At 49.4% G+C, this 26641-nt stretch overlaps 1 protein-coding gene across 2 annotated transcripts in view; it reads right to left on the reverse strand.

Moving 5' to 3' along the window:
• Col14a1 (collagen type XIV alpha 1 chain) overlaps window positions 1-26641 on the reverse strand; it is a 161684-nt gene that overhangs the window by 88433 nt on the left and 46610 nt on the right. For both annotated transcript variants that reach the window (XM_010619503.3, XM_010619504.3), the window contains exons 13-22: window positions 23916-24045; window positions 20580-20719; window positions 15525-15651; window positions 13882-14021; window positions 13170-13302; window positions 12005-12064; window positions 10575-10717; window positions 5994-6123; window positions 3251-3373; window positions 923-1072 (exon numbers count right to left, since the gene is read on the reverse strand). In XM_010619503.3, the coding sequence (XP_010617805.1) occupies window positions 923-1072; window positions 3251-3373; window positions 5994-6123; window positions 10575-10717; window positions 12005-12064; window positions 13170-13302; window positions 13882-14021; window positions 15525-15651; window positions 20580-20719; window positions 23916-24045 (1276 nt within the window). The remainder of the gene's footprint in view (window positions 1-922; window positions 1073-3250; window positions 3374-5993; window positions 6124-10574; window positions 10718-12004; window positions 12065-13169; window positions 13303-13881; window positions 14022-15524; window positions 15652-20579; window positions 20720-23915; window positions 24046-26641) is intronic.

A 26641-nucleotide genomic window follows, 5' to 3' on the forward strand; every position in this document is an offset into this window, starting at 1 on the left:
CCTAAGGTGGTCACCGTCTTCCTTCCAGGGCAGAGGAAGGCTGGCCAACCAGGAGCGTAGGGCTTATTCTCCTGATTGTGCCCTGGCCATCTTCCTCCTGGCAGCACTCAGGGTTGTTTCAAGGAGCACACGGCCGAGCCATTTTTATTTTGGTCATTCGTGTGTTATCTTGATTGTGTGATAAAAATACTGATTTTCTCTTTAGGGTAATTATATGGGACCTCAAAAGTATTTAGATTTAATGTGTGCCTGCTTTTTCTTTTCCTCCACGTTGCTCCTTCTGGACGGTGTTTGGTGGAAAGTCCATTTAAAGAAGTACATTAAACAGATGGTGTGGGTGTGTAGCAAACTTCAGGAATAAGGGACAATCACACTGGGGTTTGGAAACTGTCACATCACTTCCCGGGTGTCTGAAAGCTGTGTGCCAATGAGGCACCCCAGATGTGCCCGGACAGCGAGAAGCCCTGTGAAAGGGTAGAGAAACGAGTGCTGAGAGTGGTATGGTGCGCACTTCCACAGATGATCCATGAGTGTGAGTGTGTGTGTGTGTGTGTGTGTGTGTGCGCGCGCACGCACGCGCACACGTAGGGAACAATGGCTTTAAAAAGGCAAATTTCTCCTTGGCCCAGCATGGACTGGCACTGACTGTCAGGCTACCAGCTGTTTGCAAAATTTCACCTAATTTGAAAACCACCAAGCAGGACTTTCCAGGAGGAAATTCTGTCTGTGGTCATCAGGCCTATTGGAAAGTCAGGTGCTGACATGTAGCCTGCCAACTAGGACTCTGAAGTCCCCGAGGAAAGAGCACACCTTTCTTTCCACGAAACACCATCCAGAAGAAAGAAATGCCAGGCAGCACCGCAGCAGCCCTGAGTTCCAAGTCCCAGGGCCATGCGTGGGCTGAGCAGGGCTTCCGGCTTACGCGTTTTCACCAGGCCGGTCAGGGCGTCGCTGAAGCCTTCGGCTTGGGAGGCGAAGATCTTCACACTGTAGTCCATCCCGCTGAGGAGGTTGGTGATGAGGACGGTGCGAATGTCTGCTCCCACGAACGTTTCCAGAGTTGGGCCAGGAACTAAAGGAGAAAGGGCACGTGTCTCAGGTACAGCCGAACACGGGGAATGGGGCATTGTGGAGTAAACTGTAGTCGGTCAACCGCTTTTCAGTCCCAGCATTACCCAGTGGGCAAGTCCAGCCGAGGTTTGGACCTGGTCCCGTCACCTCTCCCGCCCAAGACCGCCGTGCAGGAGGCTGATTGTAGGGACCCAGTGCTTTCCTGCAGTGTGGTCTTTCCCCATTATTCAGAGAAGCTGGCCTGGCTCACAGCCCACCATCCTCCTCACTGTGAGGGACTTGCCCGTGAGGGACATTCAAGGTGCTGAAAGGAGTCATGCTCGATCCCCTTCGCATGCACGCGCGCGCACTCTCACACACACACACACAACACACTCACACACACACACTCACACACACGTGTGTGTGCGTGCACACACACACTCACGCGCACTCACTCACACACACGCGTGCGCGCACGCGCGCACGCACACACACACACAACCATGCCCCTGGAAGTGTGCAAGCGGCAGGAGCAGCACATTCTTTCCTGGACAGCCAACCGGGCCACGGGGGAACAGCAGGATGGCTGACACTGTAGTTCTACCTGCTCCTGGGGTTTTGAATGCTAATAGATGAGGCTTTTATTCCAAAGCTCCTGCACATTGGGCATTTACCTCTTTGGCTCTGTTTCAATTCTGTTTCCAGTCAGGTCTTCGACTGAGTTTTAAAAACATCCCTCTCTAAGTCCCACACAAAGGGACTGATCTGCAGCCTCTTTCCGTGTGTACTCATTCTCCCAGAGCCGTGAGTTAGTGCCAGGCTCCTCCTGTGCCTCTCTCCCCGCCTGAAGCCCGCTTCCACTGATGTGGCCTGCTCTGTCTGTCCGCGCTGTCTTCCCGTGCCCTGAACACAAGACCACTGACCACGAACTGTTCTACCTCGGACCTATGCCAAGATTTCTCACTCTCAACACAACTGTCATTCGGAACTGGATGACGCTGTACTACAGGACAGGGAAAGATAGGAAGTTGTACGATGTCCAGCAGTATCCGCTAGCTACCAACAGCAAGTCTTGGCTCTCCGAGGCCGTAACAACCAAGCTTCTCCCCGGAGGGCTAAGTGCCCCAGGTGAGAGCCATCACCGGAAAGCTACTCAGAATTCCTAATCACACCGGTAAAGCGATCCAGAGAACAAACCGGGCAGGGATGTCTGGTGAAGTGATGCGTACTTCAGGCCTAAAGAGAGAGAAATTGACGCTGGACGGGTCCCCATGGGCTGCCCTGGCAGTGTGTCCAGAGCCTTTTCGCTACCTGATCATCACAGTTCCTGCAGATGTTTGACCGGAGAAACTGCGGCTGGGGTATTTGTTGTCTGAGCCTATAGACCTCAGCACCTGGTTAATCGACACAACAGAAAGGCTGAAAACCGAGATGGGGCAGGAGCAACATCTCGGATGACAGCTTCAGACTGATGTCGCTTTGGGAGGGCAGAAAGCATTTTTTGAAAGAATTTTTTGAAATTTTTCCTGCCAAATTAGGAAAGATGCCTGGAGAAACACTTTCTGCTGAGTAACCAGGGTTCCGCAGGCCCAGGTCTAGAACCTATGTAACACCCATCTCCGGCTCCTGCTTCAGCTCCGTAGAAGGTGAAGGCGGCACCGGGGTGGGTGTGGAGTGCAGCACCCGAGCCCGGGCACCACCAGGCCCAACTGGGTTTCCCTCACCCTTCCAGGCACACTGACCTCGGACAGGAGAGGAAGGTGGCTACGAGGTGGCACAGAAGCATTTTGCTACTGCTCCAAAGTGACAAGACTGAGGAGTGGGGGAAGGGTTTTTTCCCAAGGAATCTAAGGAAATCCTGAAATTAAGAGATTCCAAATGTCTACGACTTACACAGCAGCTGAGCCACAGGACTCGCTACTCCTGTGGAGTCCAGGTCACCTCGGGCTGTCCCTGTCTGGGGTGTGGTCAGGCCCCAGAGGCCGAGCAGACACCAGGTTCTGTTCACCCGGAGTGAGCCGCCTTTCTCCGTGAGGTGACACTGCCACCCTCCCGATAACCTCTCCCTGCCCTAACGCTGACTCTACCAAACAGGTAGGAAGCTCTTGTTACGTCTTTGAAAAGGTAACACCAAACACTGACAAAACAATCAGAACAATTTATCGTCAAAGGCACGGCAGACCTGAGGGCTACGTACCACCAACAGGTCTGTAGACGATTCTGTAGCCCTTTATGGGGCCGGGCGGGGGGTCCCACGTGATGCGAAGCCGGTTGTACCACTCTTCCGAGACCCGTAAGTTTTGGGGACCAGAGGGTGGCGCTGCGCAGGAAAGAAAAGACAAACTAAGGACTCCTGGGAGCTTCCTTCTCTATGGCCTACACAACTGTCAACGGAGTTTACGACATCTTCTCTCTCACGGGGTTAAAAAGAAGTGAAAGTGTACCAAGGCCCACAGTGAGAAACCTTTTGTCTGCTTTTTAAAAGATTAAATACATGGAAAATCATTCTCGTGGTGAAGCAGTTTTGCCTAAATCCAGAAGTTCATTCAAGACCATGTTGGTTTAAGTAAAACAATTGAATCAAATAGTGCTGATTACAAACTTCTGTCCATACGAAGTCTGTTCCACATCATCAAAGAACAGGTGTCCCACAGACAGAGGGTGCCGCTCACACGGTGATGGCGATGATTCTTGGAGCTAAAGTCTCATGGGTTTTCACTTTTTATCTTTGCATGGTCCAAATATATTGTTTGAAACTTTGTATTATTCTTCATCTAATTTTTTATAAAATCATAAAATTACAAGGAGGTCCTTTGTAAACTATTATGCATGCTGACTGATACTGTTACAGTAGACCCTTGACTTACAAACTCAATTCATTTCTGAGGGCTGCTTGTAACTCAAGTTGGTCAGTGCAGGCTCAGGCTCCTCTCCACAGCCTTCAAAGTCTCTCTCCTGCACACAGGCGGATCTCAGTGTCCTTAGAGAGACACCGGCCCAGGACTTCTCAGTGAGCCCCACACAGGACAGGATGCTATAATGCTCCTTCCAGAACTCTTTTTTTTGTACCAGGGATTGAACTTAGGTCCTTGCACTTACAAGGCAGCAGCAGAACCACTGAACTAAATCTCTGCCCCATCCCTCCAGAACTCTTTAAGGGTTAAATCTATGTTTGAGGCCATCCGGAAGCTGGCATTTGGGTCATAACCCAAAACTTTGATTGTAAGTTCAAACAGGCATTCCAGTTATAACACAAGTTGTTTGTATGTCAGGCCTGTGGTAACTCGAGGGCCCACTGTATCATTATTTTTTTTGACAGAATCACTTGTGCTGGCCACTGTAAAGATAAGCAGACATCCGCTGCCACTGAGATAATTTTGCTGAATGGAGAGCGTTGTATGCAATGGCACTTTGGTAATAAGATATAAAGTGCGCTTCTACAGAAACAGTCTTTGTGTTAGGTAGATACTGATTCACTTGACTTCTTCAGCTGTTGTCTGTAGCTTTCAAGAAGTTTACGCAGCAGCAAAATACTAAAATGTGGTCAAAAGGCCAGCACAATGGCACCTCGACAGCTAGGACGTATCCAGGGCCTACACTGACCGGGATCAAATCCAGATGCCAAGGTCTCAGCAGAGACTTCGATGGCTCTCCTCTCCCCTTTCCACAAGGAGCCCAGACAATCAATGGAGCCATCTGAGGGCTCACAAGAGTCCAGGTGCTCCTGACACCTATGCAGGCCCAGCAGGAAATCTGGGAGGAGGACACACGGCAGGGACAGGGAAGGGACGGACCCCAGCACTGCTCCGTGAGAAGACAGGACCTCTCCGTGGGGCGCAGAACCCATGCCCCGGTGCCAGGGTTCTGAGTCCACCTCTGACACCGTTCTGCCCCTGAGCCCATGTAACTGTTGGCGATGATTACGATGAATCACAGACAGGTGCGGTTACTTGGACCCTTCCTCCATGGAGAGGTGGAAGTCGTGACTTTCTGTTTGGATCTGGGTGGGTTCTGTGGCCGCCTTGACCCGTGGATGACAGCAGAAGCCACAGGACTCTTCAGGCCCCATCCTGGGCTGTCCTGGCAGCTTCTGTTTTCTGCTTCCTGGACACCTTGCTCTCAGAGTCCTGAGTCACGGGGAAGAACTACAGTCACCTGATTGGAAAAAGTCCACGGAGAGGCTGTGTGGCTCAGGGAGACAGACTCGGCTGAGGCCAGCAGTCGCCACTCCAGGACACGCAGGTGGATGAGGCTTAGACCCTCAGACCAACTCAGCATCCAGCGAACAGCACCGGGCCATGCTAATCAGTACGTGGGACAACACTTCTCAGCAAGCACCAGCCGATTCCTGCCCACGCATTTGTGAGACACCGTGAAAGGGCCACAGTCGAACGCTGTTAAGTTTTTAAATGAGCTAATGCTCATGCAGGTAACCACAAGGGGAATGGAGACGCTTGCTTTTCAGGGACAGGACACAGACAGTGAACAGGAGCATGCCAGACTGCAGAGTGCCCAGGCACGACTGAACACAGCCGGACATCAGGCCGACACCTCAGGGGTGAGCGGCAGCAGGATCATCTGGGAAGGCGGAGGCAGGAGGCGCACAGGCGGCAGGCGGCAGGAAAGGAGTCTGCGGAGCCAGGCGGGGAGGTGCTTGGGCCAGCGAGTCCAGGGAGGCGAGGGGAGAGACAGGAGGAGGGACTGAGAGGGACAGAAGTGAGCACAGACCAGCGAAGCCCCGGGACTCGTGGTGAGTCCGACGCTGGTGGAGAAAGAGCAGCTCTTCCTCGAGTCTCAGCTTCTGCAGAGGACTCTGAAGCCCAGGGCAGAGGAGCGAGTCACCCAAGCCACAGGGCACGTCCGTGTGCCAGGGACCAGGTGCGGGTTTGTTTCCGGACCTCTCGCCCGCTGCCCCACACCGGGCCGAGGGCTGTGCTCACCGGTTCTCCCAGGGGCGGAGACGCTGACACCTTCTCCGTCCGAGTAGATGGGTGTCACGGTGACTTTGTATTCTGTAGCTGCGAGAAGGGGCTTCAGCAGAACGCTGTTCTGGCTTCCAGGCACCATAACCTGTGTGAAAAACCAAGGGCCGAGGGCCGGTAAGATTCCCGTTCCCACTGACCCACGGCCCCAGCACAGCTGTGGACATTTTTACATCAGAAGCCAGGAGACCTGCTCGGCAGTGGTCAGGAAAGAGCGGGCACACGCACAAGAGCGTCTGTCCCCCGCGTCCTCCTCACACTGGCCCTTGGGCACCATCACTCATCGTCAGCCACAGGTGCTCAGGGGTTGGGGGTGGCGTCCTGTGCCCCAGCCTGCTGCCTGGCAGCAAACGCAGCCTCCCCAGCTTCCTCCCGCAGGATAACTTGGCTCCAGCCCTCCATTCCTTCAATTAGCAGGGCTGGCTGTTGGCCGAGAGCCACAGACCGCATACCGGGGCCAAGCATTCCGAGCCGAAGTGGACTCACCAGCAACACTCACACAGTGCTGCTAGTTTGTTTTTAAATTTCTGAAAAGATTGTCTTCTTCAGTCTGGGAGCACCATCCTTCTGTCTCTAAAGGCTGCCAAAAAAAAAAAGACTCCTGGCGGAGAGGTGGGCTCACTGCCCAGGTGTCAGCAAAGTGCCATGTGGCACGGGTGCCCACCGGGTGTCCCAAGGGACAGTGAGGACCCGAGGAGCCACGTGTCCCCAGTGCTGAAGCTGCCTGGCTCCAAAGCCAGCTGCCCGCACCCCCGGACCACGTGGAGACCCGAATCGTGGCTGCAGTACGAGACCCGGCGGAGTTGGGAGTCACAGGGCTGGGCAGCTGGAGGAGCTTTCCGTTCAAGGGCTGGGTGAAATGCCAGCGGCCTGAGGGTGGTGCTGCTGCTTCTGGATGCCGCGAGGGGCCCAGAAATCAGGGAGAAAGTCCTAGAAAGCCTGCAGTTGAACCCCAAGCAGCTGTTGCTACGATATTGCTAAGCTCTCAAAAAGAATGTTTTTAATGTGAATAAAGGAGGTCTGAGCTGGGTGATTTTTATTAGACTCACAGAAGTGGCACTGCGAGGCCCAGAGCGGTGTGGGTGTGCGCACAGGGTCCCGGGAGGGAGCTCTGACACTAAAGCGTCCCCTGGCATCGAGGCCGCGTAGGGCCCGGCTGCCCTGGGGCCCGCCTGCTGTCAGCGCGGCTTCCTCCCGGGTGCTCCGCTGACGCACAGCCTTCCGGGGCCAGGGCCCCGCGGTCTGTCTAGCCTACATCGCAAACGAGCTCCTCTCCTACTGAGGAGCACAGGCCCGTGGGGTCCTGGCAGCAGGGTGACCGCTTTAGGGGACTCGTTCAGGTCGCCAGGAGCAGCTGCTGTGCTCCACAATACTGGCCCTGGCTTATCTATCAGCCGTGGGAGGTGCGGCTCTAAGTCTCCGAACTCAGCCACTCCCGTCATTTTCATCCCAACCTCTTGAGGTACGTGGCGCCATCACACTCACTTTACAGATGGGGAAGCTGAGGCCTGCACGGCTCGGTAAAGGAGCCGCACCGTATGCCCAGGAATCTGGTCCAGGCCTTGCCTCTACCTCTCACCCTCCATTCCGTGTGAATGACTTGCACGAACGTGAAGCTCATCCCATGAGTAAAGTGTGCAGAGCCCTCCCTGCCTAGCTGTGCGGTCGCAGCAGATCCATAGAAGATGCTCATGGTTAGCTGGGATGGAAGCCCAGTTTAATGTTCCCGGAAACGACCCCGGGTCCGGCTCTGTTGTTACCCAGAGGTGGTCAGAGCAGCCTGGCCACTGCAAGCTGGTCCCTACGGAGAAGCGTCCCCGAGTTCCCTTCTCAGGGCATTCTGTTTCCAGACGACGGCTTTCATCCTGCCTGTGGTGCATGACAAGATGGGGTGCGGTGGGGTTTTAACTCCATCACGCAGGCCAATGTTTGTACAAAATACAGCAAAAGCAAATCACCAGAGAAGTGGCCAAGTCCTTCGCGGTTTCAGTGATGTCGCACAGTGACTACTATTTCTAAAGCTTAATTTTTTTTCTCCTGCTAAAGCTTAATCTTAATATCTGAACTGATCATGGAGGAGCCTGGGCCTCCCACGGAGCAACCTACTCTGGAAAACTCCCTGCAACTCAAACTTTCAGTTGTGGTAGAGATTTTGGCACCGAGACTAGAGATCTGGACTTCCAGCCAGTGTTTTACCAATGAACAAGAGCCACACTGCTCTGCCGGCAAAATCAGGGCAGCAGCCCTGTCACCCCAGCACGTTCCGAACAAAGCAGTAGCAAGTCCGTCTTTATCAAGTATTGAGTGGGCAGTTTTAGTTACAAGCGTTCAGAAAGCAGTCCTTGGAAATACTCAGTTGATTTGACTGCACCTAGAACACAGATATTTCATGAAACTCAGCCGATGAAGTAAATGCCCTTGCCCGTTCCGTTTGATTCACAAAAGTCAGCCCATTCACTGTCCTTGACGTTACTACCTCACATGAAGACATCGGCTCTCGCGGTTAAGGAGAGTTTGGGAGGATGGTGCGGCGTCCCTCTTTCCAGGGACGTCTCCTTTCTTGCTGTTACAATACTTTATCGGTCTTTCCCTGCCATGAATCATTATCTTAAAATATAATGTGATAGCTGTTCAACTTCAAGACTTGCGACTTCAGCATAAGTTCACAGCCGATGGTCCGACCTTCATTTCTTAATCCTAACTCAGCAGCGATTCACTTTCTATCTTTCTCCAACAGGACCAATCCAGCACATTTGTACAGCAGTAATGCTTGATAAAACATAAATTCCCAATTAATCCGCAGATAAGTCCCCATAAACTAAGTGCACACAAATTGTGCACAAAAATCCAGTTTAATTGGCATTCACTAAAGGAGCTGAATATTTAAAGAATTCTACAGTAGTTGTTTTTTTTATACAGCTGAAACAAAAACAAACACTTCCTCACAGCAAGTTATCACCATGAGATTTATCAGTATCTTTCATTTTTATTAAAGTTTTCTTTAACTGGGGCAAACTAAGTCTTTTTGCTTTTTCCCCTTCATCTAGGTGTTCGAGTGTTTCAAAAACAAGCAGTTCCTAATGAAACTGCCAAAGCAAAAATTATCTAGAAGCAACCCAAAGTAAATATTATTATAATTTTACCTTGCATAGCCCACAAGTGCATGTGTGAGATTAAACTGATACTCTTTCCAAATTGGCAGGAATAATTCGCTAAGAAGCTTAATGCGTTTCTTGGAATAAGTAAAAAAAAAAAAAACAGAAAGCAAATAAGCCTTTCACACTGGGAAGTTTCTATGAGTCTCACTTTCGGGAGCTAAATTACCACAGGAGGACAGTGATAGCAAAAATAAAACACCCGGATTAATTCAGTGGTATGCGTATACATATGCACTGTGCTCTTATTTTTGAATCTGGGAGTCGTGAACTCTCTGAAATGTACGGTCAAAGTGAACCTGAGGTTGGGCCTCTGCCGTTGAAACGAGCGTTCCTGGACGAGTGCAGGGACCTCTGGGCGCCTCGGCGGGCTTGACCCTTGTTTCCACCACCGCCTTGCCCTGTTGCCCTCCCTCCGTCAGCTGGCAGTGACGAGCTTTTGCAATGCCACCTCTGCTCACACAATTGTTTATCTACGCACATCATTTCTTCCATCACAGGCTTTGTAAGTAAGAAAGAGACAGAAAGCGTGATGCTGTTCTTGAACAATGATGAATTTTGAAGATTCCTTTCCTAGGGTACTGAAAGTAATGCAGCAGGGAACAATGGATGTAACTAATGAGCTACATAAGACAGACTTCACGACGGAAAAGACGAATTTCTCCCAACTGAAGAGTGGGGCACATATGTGGGGGACGGTTTCGGGTTCTAGACTGAAGGGGTGATGTGGGATACAGTGAAGGACCCGAGAGAAGACAGGGATTGGACAGTACCAGGCTTCCCATATGGAAAAATATGCCGTGGGGACTGCATGCCCTGCAAATGTGTTCTAATCAAAATAAATAAATGTAAATGTAAACAAGCTAAAGAAAACTCAGCACACAGAAGTCTAAATGTCCAAGGAGAGACATCCGTGATGGGGAACAAATGAGAAATGGCTCTAAATGAGTCCCAGGAGTGGAAACTGTAGCTCTGTTAAAAGACAGCAATGTGTCAGGAACACTTCACCCAATAAAGAAGATCTGTTGTGTGTTATTGGCTTGAAAAGCTTTCCTCAGACTCCCCAGAGCGATGGAGTTACCACCTAAAGCTCTCTCCGCGGATCTGCACACGGATGCCTCCAACACCACGGCCCTCCCAGGGCCCAGCGGGATGCTCTAACAGGAAGTCAAGGCGGCCGCAGTAACGCCAGGAACGGGGCTTTCCCAGCCTGAAGCAAGCCCAGTGGGGCAAATGCTGGAAACAGGAAGGCCGAAGAGGGACAGGCAGTGAGGCTCAGATTAGGGAGAAGCGTTAGTTGCGGGAGGAGGCGGTCGGCCTGAGCGAAGACAGCCTCGTTAGTGGTGTTAGGGGAGCCAGTGGCTGCTAGGCAGACCGCTCCTACCACTTCCTCTGCAGGGTCCCCTTGAGCTGTCACGTAGGTCACCCTAAACCGCTCCACGCTGCTGTTGGAAATGTCCCACGACACCCGCAGGCTGGAGGGAGTTTCATCATCTACAACCAAGTTTCTGATTCCCGTCTGGAAAACTGGAATAAACACAACAAAGGCGGAAAGAGCGTTGAGCTCATGACATTGCACACAAACTGGGAGGGTCACTTAGAGCCGTTCCAGGATGCAGAAGTGCACAGAGCGAGGGCAGGTCGTCGGGGGTCAAGATGCCGACCAGGAGCAAACATGGGCTCCAGGGCGCTGACAGGACAAGGCCACAGCCCGCTCCACACCGTCAGCCCTGAGCCTTCGCTGTGAGCCCAAGGGGAGCCGGGCAGGGGAACCCCACACCGCCACTCTGCTGGAGAAGTGCCACCAGCATCCCCCCACACCCTTAACCTCCTCACTGCAGCACAACGTTCATCCTCTCAGCCCACAGGGGCCAACTGGTCTCTGACATTTGCCCCAACTCCCCTCACACGTGCTGACACATCCCTTCCTCTCAACTGCTCCCTCAGGCGTCCCGTTTTTCTTCTTTCATCCAGTCCATCTCTCACCATCTCCACCACATCTCCTTTCTCTTCGTTCATTCATGGATTCCCTCAGAAAGCATTCACTGAACTCTCCCTGTACGTCAATGTCAGGTCTTGAAGACACAGTGATTAGTTCTTGACAAAAACAGCAGAAGCATCACAGAGGAGGTAGGATACTGACATTTACCTGGCGGTGGGAATAGAGGGCAAGGAGTTCTAGATGGGAGGAGCAAAAGGAGGAGGAATGGGAAATACAGTTGAGGCAGGAAGAGAAGTAGAAACTCTCTGGAAGGATCTTGATGTTACAATAGGGTCGAGGGCTCGGTAAAGATTAACTGAAGAGAGAATGAATGGGAAACTCAGAGCCACTGAGGTGGTTCAGACAGGGAAATAAAAGATATTACCCAACTTCTGTGTCACAAGTTGACTCTGCAGCTGGTTCAGAGGTGTGTTGCAGTGGCAGAGAGAGCTCAGCTGAGAGAGGAAAGAGCCAAAGTTGTTCCCCACAGAAATATCTGCACAGAAACCATGATGTGAACAGCAGAAGTCACTGAGATCAGAGAAGGGCAAAGAGCCCTGTGGAGGATGCTACATTATCATGCTGAGAGAAGCAAGTGGGAATCCAACACAGAGACGGCCCGGTACACAGTGTGAGGGGTGGATGAAGCAGTGCTGCCCGCAGAGGTAGAGAAGGCATCAGAGCGCTACGGGGCAGTAAAATGTGACCAGTCTGCCCAGGGGAAGAGGGAGGTGCAGCTCCTCTCTAGTTAGTAACATAAAATAAATAAAACTAGAAGAATACAGCTTCTGTCTAAATCAAATAGAAGTAAATGGGCCCCTGTGAGTCCTCACCTGATGTTACGGGTGTGGTTGGTACCACGGTTGTGGCTGGTTCTGTCCAAAAACTGTCAACTAAGAACAAAACAAAAATATTCAGTGAATACTTTGAAATTCTGTAAAAATAATGGCCTCATACGTTTTTATAAGTCATTTCATAGCCTATGAAAAACATATATCGTCTTACTTTTGGGAAAAAGTAAGGCAGACATATCTGTTCTAAGGTAAGAAAACGGAAACCAAAATAAGTCCATTTCTCATCATAGATACGAGACTTCACATAAACATTTGAATTCCATCTACCAAGTTAAGTAGCCTTCCAACTATCTAAAAACAGGGGCATAGACATAATTAAAGTAAATTAAATGGTGTGCAGAGCGAGTTCTGAACGGGCTGCCAATCAAGACCACCAAGGCTGCGACGTGCCCAGGCAAGAGGCATGTGAGGCGTGTGCGCAGGTGCAGGCCAAGCCACACCCACAAAGTGCTTCCGCCCTACAGGCCCCGCCCACAGGGCCCGCGAGAGTCACAGCTCCCCAGGGACGGGCCAGGCCCCTGCCTCAATTTTGGACAGTTCAGAAGGGCGAGCCTGAATGTGGATCGACCAAGAGGTCCCGCTGGGAGCTCAGTTCAGCTTCTCCTGGCCCCGTGCCGCTGTCCTCGGTGCCTTACGTAATTGTCTCCCAGCAGACCTTGCGGGTGCAATTTTCTGTCTCCGAATCTGGTTCCAGGGAACCCAATCTAAGAGATTTAATATGTGCTTAATACCTCATATTTTTCTTAAATGAATGCCTAAGTCAATCAGTGAGTGCATTTTATGCAAAATTCTTGGAAACAAGATCAACTTGGAAAATTCCAGTTCTTGAACATTTCGGCCCTAGATTTCTTTGTCTGGCAGCTTATTCATCTATAAATTACTCCGTCCATCCATCCACCTATCCATTTATCCACAAAGGGTGCCAAATACTGACAGTTTGATAAAGAGTAGGAGGGGTGTGGTTCCCCCTCCCTGGTGACAGGAGTCTAGACCGCTAAGGCACTTTGCCTGCTGGTTTCAGGGCAGGTAGAGACACCTCAGGAGAACCGGAAGCCTCCCAGCAGGTGGACAGCGACCCAGGGAGGAAAAAACCACATCAGCGTGGTGTGGGAGCTGCTGGAGTCCGCGCTGGCCAGGGACTCACGTGTGGTCCCCACGGCTGTCACCACCTCGCTCTCACTGCCGTCATCCAGCACAGCCAGGAGCGAAACTTCATACTCAGTGCCGGGATCCAGGCCCCCAATGACATAGGAATCCTGCTCCTCCCTCAGGACCACCTGAAAAGTACTGCTGCTTGGTCATTAGGTTCACTTGAATACAAGGGGAATAGGAAGTTAGAAAACATGTAAGCGAAAAGGGAAATGTCATTCTGAGCATGTGCAAGAGATAACGGAGCACAACAAACTCCAGAGCTCAACCTGAAAGTCAGGCTAAAGGACACGTTCCTAGTTCAAGGCCAGCTGGGGCTACAAAGTGAGTTCCAGGCCAGCCTGAAGTAGGTAGTGAGATCCTGCCTCAAACAAACAAACAAAAAATAACACAAACAACAAAAACCAAAACCAAAAGAACATATTCCTTTTTGTTCCCCCAACAGATGTTATTAATATTGCAAGAGTGGCATTTGGAGGTGTTATTGTTATTCAGGAGAATGAAAGACTCCGAAGATGTGAAGATGTACAGTGAAAGCCCCGGTCGCCATGCCCCGTAATCGTTAAAAATAAATAAATAAATCTGTGACATCTGTGAAATTCTGGTGAGCGTCATTACTTCTGGAATTCCCAGTCTGTCTGAAGCCCAGAACAACTCCTGCGTGGCAGGAGGCCTCACTTTTGGGCAGGGTGACCTGGGGCGCCCACCTCCTGCGTCTTCCCCCCGTAGACCGGAATCCACATCAGCTTGTGCTGCCCCTCCTCGGCCGAGAGCGGGTGCCAGGTCACTCTGAAGCCGTCCGTCTTCACCTCGTCGATTTCCAAGTACTGCTGGGCAGGGACTTCCTCTGTCGGGCCGGGAAGGAAACTGGATCAGGAAAGGAGCAGGTAAAGGAGGCCAAAGCTCAAGCCCGCAACCGCCACGGGGGAAGACTCCGCAAGGAATCTTTTGCTATTGGAAAACCACAGAAGGAGGGGAAGCCATACCAATCAGTCTGGAGTGGGCTGACTGCCTAAATCAGGAAAGCCAGGGAAAGAGATCTGAAGGGCTTTCCGGTAATCACAGAATCCTTGGCTTGTTTACTTGGCTCTTTTCATTAAGTAGAATCAATAAAAATGCCATGTAGGCTATTTTATCAAGATATTATATTCCAAGTGTTTTGAGGAAGTTCGCAGGTACGGCCTGCAGAAACGGTCTCTTTCACACTGGTGTAGCAGTTCCCTCCGTCCTGCTGGGGAAGAACCTCACTGTGTTCGCCTTTCACATCAGAAGCGAAATTTAATCTTCCGGACCCTGCACCCGTCACAACTTACACGCTTTGGGGATGTACAGCAGAGAGCGCAACGTCCAACTGCACCCCAGATAAATGTTTCCCTGGTTGGTTTTTATTATTTGAGCTCAGGGATTTTAAAGCTCTGATAGGACAGCGTGGGAATTCCAACCCGCGGGAGATCCTGAGAACTCGCTGGATTTTTCTGTACCTCTCATTTCTCAATCCCACCACCTCCCTTCTCCCTAAATGACTCTCCTCTCCATAGAACGGAGCTGGGTTTGCTTCCAAGTGCAGTCAGTAAGTTCGGGAAGCAAACAGCGGAGCCGAGGCCACCAAGATACAGAGGGTTTCATATTCATTAGGCAACGGCAGGATCCATACAGAAAGGAAAAGAACGTATTCACACCTTCCAGGTCATTTCAGTATTGAAAACATTCCTTATTGGATTAAGATTTTGGGTTGCAAGAGAATAAAGTAATAGCTGTAGCATGATGCATTACAACAAATAGCATGAAACTGTCTCTTTTAGTTAAAAACTGTTAGATATCCGCAGTTTTGGAAGTTCAATTTAATACACACACGGGAATGGAAGAAGGACGTGAAAATTTTACAACTAGAAATAAAAAAATTCAAGATTGTGAAGTTTTTAAAACTTAAGTACTTAGATTTTTTAAAAAATTTAGATGGCCTATCCTTTGTTGTGATAGAGAATAATTAGCCAGGATATACACTGGTTACTTAATTGCTTGTTAATTACATATATATTTTTTAATTTACAGTATTGGGAGTTGAACCCAGGGCCTTTGCACTGAGCTACATCCTCAGTCTTTTATTTGATATTTTGACACATGGTCCTGCTAAGTCACTAAACTTCCCAGGCTGGGCTCAAACTTGTGATCCTCCTACCTCAGCCTCCCAGAGTACTGGGATTACAGGCATGGACCACCACTCCTGGTCTGTTAATGGTATTTCAAATTTTAAATGCAAGCTCTTTTAAAAAATCACAGTTGAAGGAGCTGTTACAGGCTTTGGCTTCTGCAGTTACTTCTGAATACTTCAAGGCATACTGAAGCTTACCTGTGGTAAATGTTCCGACCAGAGGCAAAGACTGCCCTTCCTCATAGATGGAGAAGATGGCAACGGAGTACTCGGTGAGCGGGCTCAGGCCCTTCAGAGGGAACGTGGTGATGGGGTCCACCTCAACCTGCAAAAGAGAGCCGTTGTGGGCTACACACACCCCAGGCACCCAGGGGCTGCTGTCTGCGGTGCCCTTGGTGGGGCGTTGGGCTAGGAGTGCTGCAAGACACATTGCTAAATTGTAAAACGGCTCCTGCGCAGACGCTCCTCTTCCACCTTACCTGGTGGAAATCGGCCAGGTGAAGACAGACAGCTTTACAGTGGCACCCGCTCCAGGCCGAGGAGGGGTCGCACGAGCTGATGCAGAACAGCGCTTCCTCAGGGCAGTCCTGCAGCCAGCGCCAGAGGAGCCGGTGAGCCCAGCATCCTCTGCCACCGGCGCGGACACCAGACAGGAGTGAGGGCGCCAGGCAGCTCCTGCACGGTCACTCAGAGCGAGCGACACCTCTGCCCGGCCTCACTTGCAGCCGAGGGCCGGCTACACAGCACGGCCCCAGCAACGCGGGTGTCCCCAGCATGTGCTGGCCTCACTGCCCCTGGTCAGCAGACCAGGAAACCGGCTGGGATCTCACCCGGAGGGAACCGGCTGGGGCCTCGGACCTCAGCGCAGGTGTGTCGGACGTTAAGCCCTGTCTCGTAGACGCTTCTTACACTGTTTTCATTATTCGAGCTCACAGAAAACATATCTGAAATACGAGTTTAAAACGTACTGTGGAAAACTGTATTTACACACTGCTTTCTGACATCTGGGACTGTCCTCGCGAAGGCCAAACGCTTAGACAGTGTCAGGGACTTGACGTGCACCGCTTCCCTCAGAGCTCCGCCCCCTGAACTCTGGGAACTTACGACAGGAATTTCCCGAAGAAGAACCCGAGGTCCAAGGAGCTTGACAAATTTCTCCTGACCCACGAACTGTACCTAGAATGCACATCAGGCCTCCACTTTATTTCTAAGTTGCAAGTCTGGCAAACAGGAACTTAGCAAGGATACCAGGTACAGACATAAGCAGTGAAAACCCAAAATGTTTAGGTGCACTAGGAGACTAAGGGCAAAGTGTATGGAAGCACCTTCCCTCACTGGATAGCTAGGTGGATGACAGTTAGACTGCTGGATACACATATGTACATATAACATGCATGTACATCTGTTTGAAAATTTACCTAAGGCCAGGGATTTGGCTCAGTGGTTTCACACCTGCCTCCCAAGCACAAGGACCTGAGTGCGATCCCCGGTACCAAAAATAAACAAATTTTTAAAATAAAAATAAAAAAAGATCTAAGTTACTCCCTAAACTATTTTATTCGAGGCCATATTTTATAAGATTTCACCATTTGTTATTTTATTTCAAGACCTTTAGGTATCATTTATTTTTATTAGTTATAATATTATGCTTTCAACTATTAGTTCTAGAACAGATTCTGTTGGTAGTGCTTTTAAAATGTGGAGGAATTTGGAAAAGTGATAAAGGATCATGAGCTCATTGTTCTACAACTACTTTTAAGAATAGTTTCTCCAGGCCCGGGGATTTAGCTCAGTGGTGCTGCTCCCTGCCTCACAAGAATAAGGTTCTGAGTTCAATCCCCGGTACCAAAAAAAAGAACAGATTCTCCAGCTTCTGGCTTGAGCTTGACAGCAGCCTGATCTAGCAAGGCATTCAGAAAGTCAGCCATCAGGCGCCCGGGCTCCGGGCTGGGTCTGAACTTCCAACGGCAGTGCTCAATTCTCCCTTGTGTTGGTTCCCTTCCCAATCCTCCCCTGGCAAAAGCCCACCCAGGGGCGGGTGCGACTCATGGTTCTGTCAGTGTTTCTCTGTCAAGCTCTCCGCACAGGGCCTGGCTCACGGCAGAGCCTCAGCAACACCGGACAAGTGTGAGCAGCCACAATCGGCCCCTCTGTCTGTCATGGTCGCTGACACCCAGTTAATGCCTTTCCTCTTTTCCTTGGCCTCCTGAAACAGGAAGTGAGGGAGGGAAGATGGCGGAAGAGGAAGTACAATGGAGAAGGCAAACAGAAGAGGAAGTGAGCAGAGAAATACAGACTGCATGTCAAGTAAAAACTTTTATGATCAACTACATGTTACCTGCAAAGTTGATCTTAGCTGGCAGTTTGTAAATATTTCAAAATGCTTTGTGGATCTTAAAAGCCCAATTGCTACCTTACCTATAAATAGAAGCTTAAATTCGTAGAAAAATAAAGCAAAATCTGGTAGGCACATTCACCCTTAAAAATTAAATATTCCAAAATAAAATAAAATAATACTTCACTTAAATAAAAGACGTGTACCCAGCATCCTTAAATCTCAACTGCATGGTTAATTAAGAATTAAGAATAGGGCTGGGGATTTAGCTCTGTGTTTCGGCGCCTGCCTCACAAGCACAAGGGCCGGAGTTCGATCCTCAGTACCAAAGAAACAAAAACAAGAATTAAGAATAAAGCCGGGCATGTTAGCACACACCTGTAATCCCAGCACTTGGGAGGCTGAGGTAGGAGGATCCCTGTGAGTTCGAGACCAGCCTGGGCTACACAGTGAGTTCCAGGTCAGTCTCAACTATATAGTGAGACCCTGTCTCAAAAAACCAAAAGAAAAGAAAGAAAGAAGAATAAGAAAAGACACACCAGTCAAAACAGATGTTTAGGGCCAGGGATTTGGCTCAGTGGTTCTGCTGCCTGCCTCGCAAGCACAAAGGCCGGAGTGCAATTCCCGGTACCAAAAGAAAAAAGATGTTTAAAAATCTATGCACGGTTTATGCATTGTATCCAATAAAATATTCTTAGATCCTCATTCAAAACACACTTACCGATATTTCAAAGTCAGTTTCACCAAACATGATGTTCTAATTTCCCAGAAAAATACAAATTAGAAATGGTAATTGCCAAAGGCATCCTTAAGATTGAGCAGCACTGTAAAAAAAGCACAAATACGTGCTCTACAACTGTTCTAGTTGGGGCCATTCTTTGCAAAGATGAACAGCACAAAATATCAGAAAACTGCAGTTCCTACTATCTGGGGGCTCATGCCCCCCCAGGTCGTATTTTAATACCTGAGCCTGGTACAGATACTGAGACACTGGCCTTGAGCAGGGGCCCTGGCAAGAGAGGCTCCTGGAAGCCTTCTTGGGAGGACACAGCCAGGAGGTGGCACCTGCGGGAACACTGAATCTGCTGGTGCCCTGACTGTGGTTGTCCCAGCCTGCAGAGCTATAAATGATGCATTTCCGGGTTCTACGAGTCACCAGTCTGAGGCAACTAGCTACGGCCGCGGTTCTTCTTCATGAACCTAATTGTGTCTGTATAATTATTACGTCTATATAATTGCATAATTATGTCAATATAACTGACTTAAATATATATGAAAGTTTTATTTTATTAAAAAGTTATTACCAGAGGAAGATGCACCACAATGTAAAAAAATAAAATAAAATTGTGAGCAGATGTTGTGTTGCTTTGATTGGCCCCTTTTAAATTGGTAATTTCCAATTTCCGAGGTAAAACAGACATCCCTGGTATCTCTCCAAGAGCCCCAGGCCCTGACCGCCCACCTGGACCTTTGTGTAGCAGGAGCTGGGGTGAGCCTCCCGTCACTCCCGTCCCCTCCTCTCCCTGAGTCCCTGGACCTTGGCTGCCCGTTGTCATTCATCACTGGCCCAGGGCTGTCTTTCTTTAAGTAGAGAATTTCTTCTACATCCATGTCCCCCAGACGGAAACGCAAACAGAGCCTAAGGTAGCCTCGCATTTCAAGGGAAACTTTTCTTTGTCACGTGTCTGTCCCTGTGCATTTCGTGGCACGGATTCACTCAGTGACATTACCGGCTGGAGCCTGCTGTGCAGCTAAGTCGGCAGCTCCTGGGAGAACTGTTTATTTGTTACTGGGGCTACAGGGACACTTGGAGCTCAGTGGATTCTATTTTAGTCTTTTTACTGCTCCAGGTTCCTGTCTTCAAAACCAAATAGTTCCAGTGGCTTCAGACACTCCGGAGCCACTTACCCTCAGGGCCTACGAGGGCTTAGGAGGGAAGACAGACAGTTCCATGAGCTCAGGAATTGTGCACTTACTGCCCACGGCTTTCACGGTATTTCTTAGGAAGACCATTTTGTAAAATATTACTTGGATTTAACTGATGGAAAAAAATGGTCTCAGCATATGAAAATACTTGCTTTATTTGGTCAGAAAATAGAACTGATGTAATCCAACATATTTCCCATTTGTCTTAGCTTCCTGGACCAAGATAAGGAAAAATAAAACAAAAATAGCCTTGCTATCCTGCTAAAACACATTTCCAAGAAAGAATTTCTGAAAACATTAGTCACTGCAGGCAAGATCCTATATCTTCTGAGTTTTGTAAGTTCCATTCTTTGAAAGTAACTTCTTAAACTAAAGTTGAACTGTTTATTTTTTTAAATTTAGGCTCATTTAATGAGGTTCTTCAGATGTCAATTTATTTCAAAGCAGGGAGACAAACTGTGTACAAAGCAGAGAGGATCATTATCTCCCCAACCCCATCCGCCATGACAGATGGCATTTTCCAAAGAGACCACATCAGGGTGCACTTCCCGCCCCCAGGCTCTGCTGGCGGGCTGGCGGCCTTCCGTCTAGGAGGGAATTGGGCTGGCCCCCACCGGAAGCTAGGCCGGGCTTGTAACAGCCCCTGCCCATGGGATACGGTGGAGGCCACATCAAATGACTTCTGAGGTGACAGTCTCACCTTGGACAAGTGTCACGGGTCTCCTGAGCCAGCTGCCCTGCAGCGATAGGCAGGGAAGACGCAGAGGTCTGCCCTGGTCCAGCTGCCCTGATCTTTCCAGACCAAGCACCAGATATGTGAGCACTGAAGTTGAACACACAATGGCCGCTCTGGCCACCTCCCACCCCAGCAGCACACCCAAGCTCCAGTCCCCGACCCACAGAAAGTAAATAGTGCTGTTGTCAGCCACCAGGCTTTGCTCACACAGTGGCACAACGACCTTGAAACGGACTCAGGCTGTTCCACGGCTCACCTCGTTGATCTCTGTGCCATCTGCGCTGGTGTACACAATTCGGTAACCGCTGATCTTTCTGGAGCTTGGGTCCCAGGACAATCGAGCGCTGTTGGAGCCGACATTGGAGATTCGCAAGTTGCCCGGTGGAGTTAAAGGCACTTTGCAGTGAATGGAATGGAATGGACAATAATTAAAATTTAAATGACAGATATGCAAAAAAGATAAGAGACAGCATCTGTGGCTTCTGTGCTATTTCATATGAAAACTGTCATCAACCATAATTTCTCATCCCATGGATTGTCTAATAAAAAATTAATAATGTAAAAATGAAATAAAAATAAAATGTTTCCTGGTAGAGAGTGAATTACAATAATAAGTTACATATGCTAATAAGATTTCAGTAATTTTCTGTACCTTTCTTGTCTGGTTGGTATAATCATTATAGCCTGACATAAGAACTGTAATGGATTAAAAATAAGGACACCTGAAATCAAACCTTAGCTATTCCACTGAACGATCTTGTGACTCTTTGGAACCACTCTTCCCACACGTGTAATGAATTCCCAAGGTGCCAGCTGCCAGCTCCACATGGGCATCTGTTTGGCGTCTCCAAGCTAACCTGTTTAAACCTGGAACACTGAGTGCCCCCCAGCCCTCTCCTCCCTCCATCTTTCCCTGAACAAATGGAAATGCTGTGCTTCTCATAGCTAAGACAAAAAAAAAAATCCTCAGAGTAATCCCAGATTCCTATTGCCCTCATAACCCACTTACAACCCAACTCCTTCACAATCTGATCACCTCACTCCCACTGCCGCCATCTTGGTGGAAGCCACTATCCGCTCCTAGCTCGGGTTTCTCAAAGGTCTTCCCCAATGAGAACTTTCTTAAGTGAGCAACCAGAATGCTACTTTACACCCTACACCAGACAAAATTTGTTCCTCTGCACAAAACCATGTCCAGGGCTCCCTCTGTTCTTACCATAGCCATTGTGACCCTGTATGACTGGCCTCCGCCATCTTGCTGCCCCATCTCCCATGATTCTCTGCTCGGCTCATGCCACTCATGGACATGCTTCCTGGTTCTGGACCCTCCAGCCATGGTCACTCAAGGGCCACTGCACTTGCTGTCCCTTTTGCCTCCTTGGCATCTCCCTTACCTATCTGCACGGCTGGTCTCCCTTCCTGTGAGGTTTCTGAATACAGCCATCTTCTTGGGGAGGCTCTCCATGGTCATCTTGTGTAAAACAACTCTTCCATCCCACCTTCCTTTTCTGATTTTTTTTTTGCACTGCATATTTTTTATTTACTCTTTCCCCCAGTGTTTTGTAACCCAGGGAATTGGAGAATTTGGTGTAATTTTGCTCCCGCTGTATCCTCAGTGTGCCAAGTACTCAAGAAATATTTAAGGAGTCCATGAGGAATTACCTACCCTGGCAAATGAGAGTGGTTTTGTGAGCCTAAATAAAAATAAGTATTTCACTGCTGCTTTAAACTAGTTAGAGAGGTACTGGCTTTTCTGCAGCTGCTTGACTGTCAATTCCGTAGCTTTTTAATGTTTGCCAGGATCCCCTTCTAATTCCACAAATTAAAAATTCCCCACCATTTTTAGTTTAATGAGCTCTTACAGATTTATAGTAACAATAATTGTTAACATGTACTGTTTTCCCTGAGTCTGACACATAGCATCGTTATCCCATTAAATCCTAATTTTAGACTGCGAAAATGGAGTTGCAGTTAACTCACTCACTGTATCAAAGGCAGTCAAAGTAACTGGGTCACGGTCACGAGGAGCAGAAGAGCAGGAAGAATTTAACTCGGGCAATTGATTAACTGGTTCCAGAACCTACGATGTTAACTAGTATGCTAACCACACACACACACGCACACACGCATGCACACACCTCACAGCACAACACAATCTCAGATAATGTTGATACAGCCAACAGAGCAAAGACATGACGGCAGACGGGGACGGCCTGAGCCACGAGCAAAAGTTTCCTAATCCAAAGGGGCAGCTCTCTCACTCGCTACCTACTGATTCTGTGACAATAAAGGGCTTTACTGGAATTAGTGACCCTATGAGTACCGAAGAGGCCAGAGAGAAAGTGTAGGAGAGAGAAAAGTGCTCTAAGTAGGTGCTGGGCTATGGTTTCTAGAATTCAGCTATATTTGGCAGTCTGGCAAAATAAGGTCTAGCTTTCTTCTTAATGCATAAAACTGCCAGTCTGAGGCACGGGTACCTAGGACATCACGTTTTCCACAGCCTCTTCTTTATTTTGTTTTGTTTTGTTTAAATCAATGGTTAATTATAGGAAAGGGCTGTACATTTTTTTTAACCCTATAAATTAAAAGAGGGACTTGAGTGGATTTTCCTTTCAAGCAGACGGCGTCTGAAAATTCACTCAGCAGATGTCACGTTGGGCACTTTGATTCCGTCCCAGTTTTTGTTTGTGTACTGTTTTAGTGACACGGGACTTTCCCTGAAGAGGGAGGACAAGCGGCTTTGACGGACAGCAACTTCTGCCACGGCTGCCCCGGTGGACTCTGCAGGCCGAAGGGCCCTGCCCACCCCTTCCCCAAGCTTTCCTCCCCTGCTTCGTGCTGCAGGTCGTGGACAGAACCACATCCTGAACGGTCTGTGCTAAGCCCCGTTAGTACGCCATGATGGTGTTTTTGTTTGTCATCGGCTTTTTAAAAAAGAGATAAATACAGACATTTCCTAAAAATACGAGTCCCCTACATTTAGCTCAGAACGAGTCTCAGCTTAGGTAGAGCACTTGCCTCCTGTGCACCAAGCCCGGAGCCCAACCCCCCGCACCCCCACAAGGAAAAACAAGTCGAAATTAGCCTCACCAATAAAAAATGTACCTGGGCTCAGATAAGGAGAGCAAAGGTTTTTAGAAAACCTATTAATTTTGACGAGTGGGAAACAAACAGCTTGAGTGCACGGTGCCTTCGCGTATGGCGCTGTGTTTAATCCTACACCAACCACACACTGTGAGCTGTGCCCCTCCTTTTCACACCCAAAAAGGTTAGGAGGGAACCGGTCCTTCTGCCGAATGGGGCCCACCTGCGGCTCCACCTGCGGCTCCAGCGCGCCTCTGCGGCCCTTGCAGGGCTCCCCGGAGCTCTTCCCCCTATCCTGACCTAGCGTTTGGATTTAGGCAAAGACACCAGTGGAAATCATCGGGACGATGCTGAGGTCCAGCCCCGCCATCCGCATGGCTCCTAACCACACATCGCGGAGGACACGCGTGGACGCCCGAGTGAAGCTCGCCTCCTCCCATGCTGCAGCGAGCTGAGGAAGGTTCGGCCCACACTGATCTGGGCCTTGTCACAGCGCCTGGGCACTCACGTGTCGTCTCCTGTCCCGTGACAGGGTCGCTGGCCTCCTCCCCAAACATCGCGTACACCGTGACGGTGTATTCCGTGTTGGGGACCAACCCGGTCAACTCGATGTCCGTGTGAGTCTCGCCGATCTTCATCTGAAAAGAACACACAAAATGAGACCTCTGGCCAGGGCGTGGGACCGAAGGAAGTGGAGCCTGCGGAACGGGACCGTCTCCTCACAGCCTGGTCCGACTCATCACTCGTCTTTCACGTCGGGAAGAGAGGACACGAGGGGCAACCCGCTGTCCCGTCCCCTTTCTGTCCCTCTTAGATAGAAGCTTTCTTTCTCTCAATAAACCTTTCCTACTACTGACCTCTGTTGTTCCTAGATTTCATTCCTCGATTTTACAGAACACAAACTCGAGTTTTGGATACCTAGCAGGTTTGGGAAGGGTAACATCTCTTGGCCTTTTATCAATATGACAGTGATGTCTTTTTTTATAGATATACATTATAAATACTTAATATGTACTGGGACTTGGGGGAGTGAGACAGGGTCTCATGCTGTCATCCAGGCTGGCCTTGAAGTTGTGGTGATCCTCCTGCCTCAGCCTCCTGAGCACTGGGATTATAGGCGTGCACCACTGTGCTTACATGGGATTGGTATTTTAAAACATTTTTAATTCTAAAGACAAAAGAGAGTCAGGTAGTCTGAGAAGCTGCCACCTTCAACTGTGAACTTGGAAGAAAAACTGGTCTACAGTTAAAGTTTCTCAATCTTGTGTAACACATTGATCCCTTAAAGAGAACAAAATACCATTAACTTCAAAAAGAAAGAGGGAAAATGGAGGGAAAGGAGAAAGGAAATTTAAAAAGAAAAAGAAAGAAGGAAAGAAAGAAAAAGGAAAGCCAGCCAGCCAGGCAGCCAATGACCAAACAACAGCCATACCGGGCAGAATATGGAGAACAGATTCAACAAAGAGAGGTGCAGACCTGCTTTTATTTATTTATGTATGTATGGTTTTTTGAGACAGGGTCTCACTATGTAGTTGAGACTGACCTGGAGCTCACTGTGTAGCCCAAACTGGTCTCGAACTCACAGCGATCCTCCTGCCTCAGCCTCCTGGGTGCTGGGATTACAGGCATACACCACCATGCCCGGCTAAGACCCGCTTTTAAACCAACTACATCAAACTCATACTGCGTGAAGCTGGTTCCCCTTGGATGTATTATTTTGGAGTCTACAGTATCATCCGGCAGAGAGCAAATATACATATCGTGGCAACTACAAGGAGGAAGCGTTGGTTCTTCTGAATCAGACCAGACAGGGCCAGTGGGGTCTCGGAGAGCTTTGCCCCTCAGCACAGTTGCGCCGTGTCACAGAGGGGCCTTCTGGGCGACGCGTGACAGCTGGATTTTCCTTCTGAGCTCTGTGAAGTCACTGTAGTCATGGCTGTAGTTGTTTTTATTCATGCATGTACACAAAATATGATGGATTTTTATTTTAAAATACAGAATAAAGGATTTAGCCAAAGGCTTAAAAAGAAAAGATGCTACGAGTCACACGGAAGGGCACACGCCCGTCACACCTGTCCACGCGGCGTCCATCGCTGCTTCCAAGCAGCCCGTGGCCGGAAGCCCAGTTCTGGCTTCCAGCTCCGAGCCGGGCTTCTGCCGGCCGGTTCCACAGAGGCCCGGGCCAGCGGGGTGCAGTCCCTCCGGGATTCGGGAGGCCGAGTCCACCGTGACACCTGCTTTGGCGATTTGCTGTTCGGCTCTGGGCCCACTTTTGTGACCTCAGGCGCTGGTCAGGCTGGCCACTAATCCAGCTCTGTGACAATAAAGTCTTACGCTTTAGAAGCGGGGGAAAAAGAAAATCTCCATGAACAGTCAAACGAGTTCGAGTGTCACTGTCAGATGAAAATGATCTCTACATGTATCACATAAAGGAACAGAAAAGACTGGGATGCATCCTGATGTAACAGCTCCTCAAATGTAATAGGGATTGCAGTTCTGTGGCCTGCCTCGCAAGGGCAAGGACCGGAGTTCAATCCCTGGTACCAAAAAAAGAAAAAAAAAAGAAACCAAATGTAATAGGGCTTAAAGAGTGGTCACGTGGGCTTCAGGTCTCACACGGGAAGGAAAGGACAAATTCAGATCAGGCAGCTGTTCCTCCTCACTCCTTCTGTTCCCGCTCTGCCCCAATATGGATGTCTGCCTGACTGCTCCATTTTTTAAAATTTCTGTACACATAAGTGTGCGTATGTTAATCATCTATGGGCCTCAGTGTTTGACCACACGCACAAATGATGTCCCAACGTAGTCTTGCTACAACCTACTGGTTTTTCGCTCTGCTGAGATTGTCCTTCAAGATTTGTCCACGTTGGTAACAGCACAGAACTGGCGTCAGCTCCTCGTGTTTTCTTTTGCACAAACACCGGCCATTCCCCTCGCTCCCGGATGAGCACATCAGTGCTTTGCACTCTCCGGTTCTGACCATTCACACTGAGAATTCTCGCAGGACACTTCCCTTGTTGTATCCCTGAACAGCACACATCTTCACAGCGATGAAGTATTTCCAAGTATTCTCCGAGGAGCTGCACCAGTTTAAACGCCGCCAGCCGCCAGGAGCGATGGTTTCTGTCTCATCTCACTACCTCATGGTTTCAACAGACTTCAGAAAGGTTCGCTAATCTGTTGGTTGTGAGCTAGTGTCCTTTTCATTTCTATTTTTCTGTTTTCCAGGGAGAC

Source organism: Fukomys damarensis, unplaced genomic scaffold (genome assembly GCF_012274545.1).
Source record: "Fukomys damarensis isolate Sample0158 unplaced genomic scaffold, DMR_v1.0_HiC HiC_scaffold_5, whole genome shotgun sequence".
In the NCBI taxonomy this organism is placed as follows: Eukaryota; Metazoa; Chordata; class Mammalia; order Rodentia; family Bathyergidae; genus Fukomys; species Fukomys damarensis.